Genomic DNA, 11,812 nt, shown 5'->3' with positions numbered 1-11,812 from the left:
CAAATTAGTTAGCATAAATCAGTTAAATGACGAAAAATTATGTGTCTATTTACTTGTGACCACTCAGTGTATATATTATGACTTTCTCAATCTTTTCTTTGATCAAAATTATTTTTGTTCATAATTCTTCTGTAAGTCTTATGTTTTGTACTTGTAATTCGATAACTTATAATGTTAAGCCTATTTCTCTTGACCTTTCAATTTTCTGTCCCTTTCTTCTTAATGTTCTCTATAATGTTTCATTATTTGCATAGAACTTCAATCTTATTTTTAGCACATGTCATCATATTGATTCTGGATGCTACGTGTTTTCTACCCCTTATTAATAAAAGGTTTGTTCATGCATACAGTGTTTGTAATTTTAACATTGTTCATGGGACAGTTATAAGTTACCTATGGTTATTCAACATTATATCATACAAGGGGAGGGACCTGATGTTCTTAAAAATCTATGGGCCCTTAGAATACTCACTCCACTGTAACACTCCTGTGTTGACTAAAACTCCATGAGCTAGAGATTTATGCCAAAATCACAAGTCCTAATGATATGTGTTCCCCAACATTTAATGATAAACCTAAAGAAGATATGAATAATTTCCTGAAGCACGTCAAGCAGGTCACTGCTTTGAGTGGTTGGACTCAGGAACAGTTGGTACAATGCTTTATCCTGAGTTTGTGTAGTCGGTACTAGATTCTAACAAGTACTTGAGTGTGAAGCAATTCTGGGATTGGGATACAGTCACGGCTGAGTTGCATCAAGTTTTAAACCCACTGAAGAAACAGCTAGTCATTGGGCCAAATTCAAGGTTCAAAAGAAAGGTCCTGCTAAGAACTTGCCTGCTTATATTGATGGTCTTTGTCATTTGCACGAGAAGGCATATCTGCAATGGCTTTGGCAGATTACAAAAATATTCTCATAGACAAGTTAATCGAGGTGTAACCTGGTGAGGCAAAGAGACATCACTTGAATGAGAAATAATCTCATCCTAACAGAAGCAGTTTTATGTTTGAAGTTATGGCTTTATAAAAAATAACAGATAGACTATAAAATTTTACTGAAAAAAACGTTTGAAATGCATTTAGGAGGTTTAGAGATTACACAAAGGAAATTTGAGATTTTTGAGATGACGAAAAGTATTTTTAATTATAACATGAAAATTACTTTGCACTCGACTATTCAAAACAAATACTCAGTATATGCACGAACAAATCTTTATTTTATTTTATTAAAAGTAATTCACTAAGCAACGTGACTTTTTGTATCTGAGAGACTTGTAATATTAACTGAAAGACTGCCAAATTTCGTGAACATATACCCAATATATTGAGAGTTATAAGTATTAAATTTATAAAGACTTTAAACGAGTACAAAAGATCACGTGACTCGGTCAAATTGACCGACCCCGTAGTGAGAGAGTTTTAAACAAGTGGTATTATGTGGTTCATGCAGGCAAGGTCTCATACATTGGTGCCATGTAATGTGGTGGTAGAGCCAAAACATATAATGTACTCTTTCCTATCCAGAAAGCATGTGCCATTAGCTGTAACATTAATCTGTCCAAGGAGGGATAAAATCCTGGTGTTGTTCTGCAATTATGGATAGTCAGCTATCCAGATTACCATTGGAATTGTCATTGGCACAGTGGGAAAATTTAAAGTAACTGAAATTAGCAATATTGGTATTGTTGCCTTCTGTTTTATCTGAGAGCAATAATATGGTTTTTGAAACATCTACGGTCGCTAGTTGAGGATTGTGCAAGCAATCTTGATTCAACACTGTAACAGAAGTCTGGTGACTTTTTGGTTGAATATTCTAATATATTTGTGGGACCAGAAGGCCAATTGGATCAAACAAATATAACTTATCACCACATAGATAGAGGCAACACATTTGATAAGAAACCCACTTTGAAGCAACATAGTTTGAAGACAGCTTGAATGGATAAGAAAGAAACTTTATTACAAGTTTAACATAGTAATAAATGTACAAACCTTATCAAAATATTGTACATTTGTTATCATGTTAAACTTGTAATAAAGTTTTTTCATTACCTATTCAAGCCATTTTCAAATATTAGAGACAACATATACCTAACTAAACAATTGCTGCACAGGCTTCTCTGGAGCACTTGTGATGTAGCCAGCATCGAAATACTAATATTAAGGGATGGAATCACTCAGCTTTCACAGAGCATATGGACATCTCCGGTAGTGATTGTCAGGAAGAAGGACATTAATGTAGAATTAAGAATGCTTTCCACATCATACTATTCAGTTTGTGTGACATGTCCCTGGAAAGTTGATGGAGTTCACACTGAGGGAATTGCAACAGGAAAGATAAATGTCTTATGTCAATGATGTATTGGTGTTTGGTCACATGTTCAAGACTGCTGTTGTAAATCTAATTATTGTATTTCACTGGATAAGAAAAACAGACATGACCTTGAAACCAGGTACATGCAAGAGGAATTTCTTGATAATATTGTGAGTAGAAACAGAGTCTTTGAATATATCAGTGATACAAGACTAACCTCAACTAATGACCAAACGAGAAATCCACAGTTTCTTTAGTTTTGCATCATATTACTGATGTTTTATGGCAACATACAGAAGCAGATACACTATAGACTTGTACTGTGTGTGACGATGGGGGAACCAAAGGGTTGGATTAAATTTATATAGAGTTAGGTACCCTCTGTTCATGTAGAATGTCTAACTAAGCACAGACAATCTATGCTAAAATTTTAAAAATTATCCGAATAGATCTGTTACAGCCATAACATGTGGTTATCAGGTTCACTAGCGTCTGGCAAAACGGTTTAAAAGTATCTGCAAAATGCATTGCAGAGAATAATTTCCATTTCCTACAGAAAAGGCAAGAAACACACAAAAGTGCACAAGCAAAACAAATCTTTATGCACAAGAAAAAATGTGTCATTCAATAATTCTCTTACTAGTTGGCTTCTAATTCTGCTGTCATTGTAATTGGTTGCTAGCATGAAGGAAGGTTTTATACAGAAACATCCACAAAGGCCAAATATGGAAATACTACAATAAGTCCTGACAGAAAAAAAAAAGTACTTCTTGATTATCGCCCAAATTCAAACTAAATGTCAAAATAAAGTGTGGTATATCAGAATCCAATACTGTATAGGTTACTGAACATTCCAAATAAGGTTTATTAGGGAGAAAAACTCTAATTCATACCAATTTGTATAAGTATTTGTACCACCCCTTAAGTTAGGCTTTGTGATATTTCTGGGTGAACTGATTTCCCTACAGGTATCAACTGGCTAGGTCTGGGTATAAGAGCAGCTTTGAGCAGAAAATTTTAGTAGAAGTCTGTGTTTGAAAACTAGACTGAGTTTTATTTTGAGAAATAAGTAGGCAGGACAAGTTAATAAAATTAACATAAACTTTATTATAAAATAACCAAAAAGAAAACGCAGTGTACGTACTCGTGTACACAAAACGACGATGGTTTTTGCTAATCGTACTTAGGCCTTCCAATTTCTTATTCTCGGGATAAATTTTCGAGTGACTAAAACATAAGGATTATAAGATATACGGTCTTTACTTGAAGAACTCCCAGTAGAACTGAACCAACAAAGCACACTTAACTTCTACAGGTAAACTTGGTTTCTTTGTCCAATCAACAGCGTCACCCCTGACACTTGTTCTCTCCAAGAACTGATCGACTGCGACATTGTCAATTCATTCATCAACAGATTTTACAGTCTCTGATATTTTTAACACAGATGCTATGTTACTACAATAGCTCTCACACGGAACAGACATTATCTACTACAGAGAACAAAGCAACTAGAACAAGACAACCTCAACGACTTTGTGAACCATGTGGTTGTGTCAGAACTACGGAAAACAAGATAAACATTCTTTTTTTTTTAAATCGTGTGTAACTAAAAGAATGTAGAAAACACATTATATTCCTATATATCACAGCTTACTCGTTTTCCTGGAAGGTTGGACACAGGGCCAAAGTGATATGAATTTCTGTCCATCGCCATATGGAACATCCTTACCTAAATGAAAGGATAAGAACATGTTTCAGATTTCCCATGATTAACAATAAGGTCATATTACATTCACGAAATTTTGGAGAAATGTATTTAAGTATATATATTAAACTAGTTCTGAAAAGGTGAAATTGATTACTGTTTCAGAAGTAAAAAAAATTATTATTAAAATGTATAGTTGTTTGTTTTTATTTTAGAGGAAAACCACATTAGGCTATCTACCGCGTCCACTGCGAGGAATCGAACCTCGGATTTTAGCGTTGTAAGTCCATAGACTTACCGCTGTCCCGTCGGGAGACATGTACAGTTGAAAATCTATTACACGCTCTTGATTTGTTTGTTTATTTGTTATTAAGCACAAATCTACACAAGAGGCTATCTGTGCTGTGGGGCCCCCCCGTGGCACAGCAGTATGTCTGCGGATTTACAACGCTAGAAACCGGGTTTCGATACCCTTGGTGGGCAGAACACAGATAGCCCATTGTGTAGTTTTGTGCTTAACTTCAAATAAACAAACAAACTGTGCTGTGGCAACCACGAGTATCAAAACCCGGTTTTTAGTGGTGTTACTTCTCAGACTTATACATGCTCTTTAGCGAGGAATGCCGCAAATAGAACTAATAATACTATTGTAATAAAATATTGCACACATTACTATTCAAAAACTACTAATATCTTAAAATTCAAACAGTGACTATATCTTTCTCCCAATATATTAGAAAAAATGAAAGATAGATTATGAATTTATGGTAAACAAAGTTTTCTATAGTTATTTCTCAGTTGAATTGAAATAATTCATATTTAACTTTGTCAATAACAAAGAACCGAAACAAGAACCGAGTAGTACTTACAAAGTCGTGGGCTGCAAACTAAATGGCGGGGGTTCGGAAGATTAACGATGTTGGAAGTGTCGAAAAGTCTGCTGTGTCGATATTAAGTAGAGCTGTAGAACACGATAAAAATAAAAGATATACGTATGCTATTGTTTGTTACCAAGAAGGCATCCAACTTCTTCTGGAAGCGTTGAAAGGTTTGCTTTGACGATTCAGATTTAGCAAAGTAGAGTAAAAATTAAAATAAAAAAAGAGCGAATTGAGCCGCCGCGTGTCAGGGCCTGGCGTCACCGTTAGTGTTACCCTGTACATTGTTAAGTCATAACTTAATTACAATGTACAAAAATTTGAAATTACAACTATTACTGATGTATAGTGATATTAATTTCGAACACCGGCAATGAATCATATGGTAACATTAATTTAACTGTAATGATAAATATGAAGTAATGGACGAAATTTTCTTGCAAGCGACAGGATACCTAATGTCATATTGAGATTATAATTTATAAACTGATTTTAATTTAAGGTATTTCTAGCCCATATTTTCTCAATTTTTTGAAAAAAAACAACAACAGATATTTGCTACTCTAAAATGTTTACTTTCAGTTTCTGCAATACATTTTATCAAACACCCCTACGTATCCTCAAAAAATGGTATTAAAAATCAATCCTGAACTAAAATTTTAAACCTACACATAGCAAACGCCCTAGCAACGGAATTCATGGCAATTCGCAACCTCTTTGATCAAATTGATGGTAATTAGTTGTTTTGACACAAACTCATTGCATAACAAAGTGGAAAATACTGCAGGGAATAAACCAAAACATGGATTGCAAAAAGTTACATCCTAACTATAAAAGGTCTAACTGTAGGGTTGATTTGTATTGTTGAAAATAAATAAATTTTTTTATTCTTTTCTTCTCTGACAATCTGACATTTGTGGTGTTAGGTTCATGTTTTTCTTTCTTCTTAAGCTTAAAATTGGTGTATAATTTAGTTGGGTAGTGTTATTAGTGTTCAAGATATTGTATTTTTACTTTTAGATAAGCTGAATTCGAGCTTATTAATATGTGCATACTATTGAAATAAATTGCATAATTAATTGGAAGTGAATTGTTTTGTGCTACTTTCAAGTTTGTCAAAGTTTGAGGTTCTTAGTTTGTCCTAGAGTCCAAAACTAGTCATACATATATCAATGGTCTATAAAAGTATAAGCACTAGGCAGCAGTGCCATTAGCAAATTGTAATGTCACTGTAAGTGTATGTAGCATAAAGTATACTTTATTAATAAGTTTCTCACTTTGTAAATTTGTAATGCAGTGATATGGTGTGTAATAAGTACCCGACATGGAAAAGTGGAGAGATAGTGTTGGGTTAGTTAGATTTATAACAGTGACAAATTGTAATAAACTTGTATAAAGTGAACCTAGCTTGATATTTTGGCTAGGGCATCACAGCTCTTCCAATGTCCATGGCTTTGACAATCACAATACATGAACTCTGTCGATCACATGTTGGCTATCCTTGATCATTCCATCAGTAAATCTGCTTCCAAGGACTTCCTTATATAGACTGTGTCAGAATTGGGCCGCTGTTCTGTAGCTCAAGATTAATTATAATGTCCACACAATGTGTAATACTGTTGCCTTGCATAAGGCAGAATGCTACATGACAAAGTGTTAACCCTACTCATATTTTTCTAATGCCATATATAATTCCAGAGTGTATGTTTACTTATGTCAAGTCTTTATAGTCTGATTACTAATACTGTTGAATTACTTGAACTGTTTCCATTTCTAAGATGAAAATATAATTGTGGAAAACAATTATCCATCATAAGATAGTACAATAAGCTAGAGTGTATACTATATCATATTTCATAGAAATTAATTTTTATGTGTAAGGTGAACTATTCCAGACTATAGTTCAGTACTGAAATAAACAGTTATTCATGTTCCTGTTTCATAGATAACATTCAAGTTATAAATGTTTTAATTTCAGGTGGTCAGGTTTACCCAGTTTCATAAACTGATAGAGGCAGATGCTCTGATAAATGCATAGTCACACCTTGCTAATAAAATGCTAAATTTTATGCCATATGGTTTGGCAGACAGCCATATCTACACTAGCATTGTGGTTCACATACATCACAACAGTTCTTCATCTGGAATGTAGAAATGACAGTATGTATACCCTTTACTATGTTGCTCACTTCACCTTATGGCAGCACTGTGTTATTTTGTTAAATATACTTCAAGATTTTAGCATGTCCTGATTTACTGAATCACTAATTTTATAATAGTTGTAGATTTGTATATAAATAATACTTGAAATGACACACACTATAAAATTCTTATTCAATGGCTATAGCCTTCATCATATTTATAACAAAAAAGCTATACAGTGCTTAATAGTTGAAGGTTGTGGGGTATTTTATTCATTTAAGCATTATCATAAGCTTGTATCTTTTTTACAAGTGTGTGTTCCACTTCTGCTCTAATATATGAAACCATTTTGTCCTTCAAGGCTGATGTTGCACACCAACATTCAACTTGAGAAAAGAAAAATTTAAACCTACCTGTTATTTTTGAGGAAATCATCAATTTCCTTCTCAAACTCCTGTAAAAAGGTGGCCTTGGTTACTGCAGATGACAACTCATTCTATAAGTCAATCACTAAAAGCTAGTGTGGCTTTTCCTAATGAGGCACAAAGAAATGAGAGCCCTTTGTCCTACCGATTCTCTGAATATTCTTGTAAATGTTGATAAGTTTACCTGTTGCCCTTCTCAAGTGAAAATAGGTTATGCAGTCTTAGCATAGCCCTGTAAAGTATCCTTTCTTAGTTAATGAGGCCTATGTATAAATAGGCCTAGCCTATGCGCAGCAGTGTTGATTAATATTTAATCATTTCATTGTTAATTACATCATTTATCACTGATGTTTTTGTTTCATTGCTCACTTTTTGATATTTGTCATGTGACAGGTTTCAAAATGGTTGACAGTTATAAAAGACAATTTGGTGCAAGATCGTATCACTCGTACTCTGAAGATCAGTTAAGTCTTTACAAGGCCTATGCATGCTATAGTATTCCTCTAGGGATTTTCAGTCATAAGGTTAATGATAAGCACAGAAAAGTGCCTGGACACCTCCATGTTTTCACAGTGGAAGAAGAGATATGCATGGTTGAGCATTTGAAAGTTGTGGGTGAGTGGGGCTTTCCTTTTGATCTTCTGTATATTAGCCTGCTAGCTAATATTTATTTACAAAAGCAGGGTCAAATGGTCTCCCAGTTTCAAAATAACTTGCCTAGTTCAGACTTGACTAGGTGCTTTGTGAAAAGACATCATGAGCAACTTGCAACTCGTTTGTGTGAAAACGCCAAAAGCAAGAGTATCGGCAGCTAATGTAAGACAGTTCTTCAAAGACATGGATTCAAAACTAGGATAGAATAAAGGTCCAACCAGAGAATATATATACAACTATGATGAGACCAACCTTTCGGACAACCCTGGGACAAAGAAATGTTTGCTCAAGAGAGGAATGAATTACTCAGAGAGAATAAGAGACAGCACAAAACCAGCAATATCTATTATGTTCTGTGGTTCTGCTACTGGAGATATGCTCCCAAGTTATGTGGTCTATAAAGCAGAACACATATGGAGCACTTGGATGGAAGGTCGCCCCCCCCCCCCTAATGTACCAGGTACAACAAGAGAAGAAGTGGATGGTTCAATGCAGTCTGTTCTACAGATTGGTTTGAAAGTCATTGTCCCTCATGTTAAACACCAACAAGGTCAAAAGATAATCTCAGAAGCCATTTTATTGAAAGGGTGTTACATTTATCATTAGAACACAACATTTGCTTTGTATGCTTTCCTAGCAACTCAACACACTTAATGCAACTAATGTTATTTTCTATAGTCCATTAAAGGAGTCATGGAAGAAAGTACTTTACAGTTGGAAGGCAAGTACTCGGTGCAAGTCACAGGTGCTATCAAAAGAATGCTTCCTCCAACTTCTTAAAGAGCTATACAAGTCTATCTACCCACAGTACAAGCAGAGCAGTGAAAACCTGTTTGCAGGGTTTAGAGCCTGTGGTCTTTATCCACTTGATCCTGGTAAATTTCTGAACAAACTACCAGATGGGAGACAGGATTTGGCCACAGCATTCCAAGATGCTATAAAAAAATTGGACAGTACTATATTGTAGAGTTTACTGTTAAGAAAATGTTCAGGCATTACATTGGCAAAGTTATTTACATGAATGCAGGAAGCACAATGTGTAACATGAGATTTATGAGGGCATCAAAGAAAATATGATTTAAGTTTGTGTGGCCTGATGTACAGGACGAGGGGGCATCATTGTTGAACAGATTGTCGAAGGCCTGAGTGAACCCAAAGTGTTGAAAAGGGGAGGCTTTTTGTTGTCAGTATAGAGTTAAGAAAGTACAAGAAAACCCTTCAGTAACTGTTTTTCTAAAATATAACCTCATTTTTTCATAACTTAATTTGTAGTTGTAGCCTATAAAATGTCACACTAAGTTTGTAGTTCATTATGCCAAATTACTTCACACCTGTTCTTGTATTTTTTTTTTTCTTTCAATATATCATTGGAACGATGTAAATGTGTTTTGTGTTTTTTTTTTAACTTATTTGAAGTTCAAAGTAACCCCTGTTGCAGTATTTCTTTGAACAAAAGTTGTAGTATCATAGTTGTTCAAAGTAACCCCAAGCTGGGGTAACTTTGGACACTCAGAAAATAAAAAAATATCTACTTGTACATGGTTAAAATTTTTCATTTAAGGAGGTTAAAGATTTAGTTGGATATGTCAGCCACTTTTTACTATTTTTTTTTTTTATAAGTCCTTGAATAGTGAACAGGTACCAGAGGACTGGGAGTTAGCTAATGCTAAAAATAGGTGAAAAATATTGTTCCAGTAATTATAGGCCCATTAGTCTTACATCAATTGTGGGAAAAGTTTTGGGAAGTCTGATAAAAGATGCTTTGAAAAGTCACTTAACAAAGTTTAGAACTTTACTGGATGATCAACATGGTTTCATTAAGGGAAAATCTTGCCTTACAAATCTTTTGACATTCTTTGAAAAGGTTACCAGGGTAAGTATGTAGATTTGTTGTATCTGGATTTTCAGAAAGCATTTGACAAGGTGCCATATGAAAGGCTTGTAAAAAAATTATAGGTGTAGGGGATAAGTTAGCAAATTGGATAGAAGAGTGGCTGAAATCTCTCAAATTGTTTTCTCTAGAACTTTCTGGCCATGATCATGGGATCCCACGAGCAAGTTGAAACAGATAACTCCACCAACATTCAAAGGCACAATGAAAGGAGATTTGAACCATTTCCTAAAGCTTTGGAATGACTGGTCTTAAGTCTGAATGTCCAGCTCTAGACTCCATTGAGCACATGGATGAGAAGCAACTATGGGACTGTGAGACAGTCATTACCAAGTTGAACCAGAGGTTTGACCCAGGAGAAAACAGAGCAATCCATCTGACCAAATTTAATGCTAGGAAGAAAGGTGCCACTGAAAGCTAACTCTGTACTGGCCTCAGCAAGATATTCTTGTAGACTAGTTTATAAAAAAGCTACTCAGCAAAGTGAAGTAACTTCATTTGGATGTGAGAGACTTTCTCACCCTTATTGTCGTAGTTTCTCCCAAGATGCAATATGAAAGGTCATATGAGTCAGTCCCAACATAGAAAGAAGCCTGTGGCAGTAGCTGCAATGACTTGTAACTTGGACAGACTGTCCTATCCAGGCATTCACCATGTGCCAGGTTTGAACTCACCCACACATCCTGCCATTGTGATGCAGCTGCACTGATATCCAGTGAATGGACAGGGCTGTACCATGGTTTACATGTCATAAATATGCTGCCAATGCCTTTGCCCTGACAGAGTCTTGGAAGAGAGGAATGAAGAACACGATTTGCCTATGGAGAGTTGGGTCACTTTTGAGTGAAGTATCCCTATCTTGGCAAGCTGCAAGGTATACAAGGCTATTGTTTTCAATTGACAGTGCAACAGGATCAGGAGAGCCAACAGCATGTAGTAAATATTGCAGATATAGCTCTGGAAAACTAGAGAAACCCATGTTGGCCCAAGACTCCATCAAGTACTTGAATGAGAAGCAACCATTATTACTGAGTTGTGCTAGACATTGTACTTGGTGTAAGATAGAGCAATCCATCGGGCCAAATTCAAGGCTTGGAAGATAGGTGTCACTGAAAGCTTGAATGCTTACATAGATAACTGTGCATATTGCATGGTTAAGCTTACCTTGCAGATTGTAAAGATATTTTCACAGATGAAATCTGACCATCATTTGGGGGAGTGCAGTGAAAACCTCCTTCAAAAGTGTGGAGGTCAGTCAAACTCTTTTAGGGCTGGATGGATCTTGGTACATGCCTTTTTAGGTACAAGGGTGAGAGATAAAGTTATCAGTTGATACAGCAGCATTCAGAATACTGGCAGACCTCGTGGTATATTATTTGCTCTGAGAAAAACCACCACTTGGGCCTAGAGATAAACTGGGCATGAATGGAGAGTTCACACAGTGTCTAAGAGGTTTTGCATTCAGAACAAAGGTAGGTGTTTGTGGCTTTGGTTCTAGCATCTGTATTCTTGGAATAGATGTACTGCAAAGCTAGTCTGTTATTGTTGGTAGATGGACCCAAAGAATAGTGAACTGCACAAATTTATGTCAAAGTACCCAAGTGGTATTTCATGTTTTGCTGTGGACATTATCTAGTTAGTGCATTGATACTGTTATGACAGCGAAAGTCACGTGACGCTAGTAACACGTCATGAGATTCTCGAAGGATCTTGACTTTTCCTAGCAACTCTTAGTCTTTTCTAAGCACCCTCTTTATTGTATATAAGCCCAGCAAATAAAGCGAGATATAGAGACAGATAATT

General features: G+C 35.5%; 1 protein-coding gene across 2 annotated transcripts in view; it reads left to right on the top strand.

Annotated features, from left to right (window-relative positions):
• Positions 1-4,889: 4,889 nt before the first annotated feature.
• The window catches only part of LOC106461517 (MIT domain-containing protein 1-like), a 54,173-nt gene continuing 47,250 nt past the window's right edge, over positions 4,890-11,812 (top strand). The window contains exons 1-2 of one of the 2 annotated variants that reach the window (XM_022388503.1): positions 4,984-5,067; positions 6,876-7,057. In XM_022388503.1, coding sequence (XP_022244211.1) covers positions 6,973-7,057 — 85 coding nt within the window. In that variant the 5' untranslated portion in view covers positions 4,984-5,067; positions 6,876-6,972. Of the gene's footprint in view, positions 5,068-6,875; positions 7,058-11,812 lie in introns of both variants that reach the window. The other variant, XM_013921342.2, reaches the window with a different exon arrangement.

The sequence above is a fragment of the Limulus polyphemus genome, unplaced genomic scaffold (genome assembly GCF_000517525.1).
Source record: "Limulus polyphemus unplaced genomic scaffold, Limulus_polyphemus-2.1.2 Scaffold976, whole genome shotgun sequence".
NCBI lineage: Eukaryota > Metazoa > Arthropoda > Merostomata > Xiphosura > Limulidae > Limulus > Limulus polyphemus.
The sequence above is the reverse complement of the archived record's forward strand: the minus strand, read 5'-3'. Positions and strand labels throughout refer to the sequence as shown.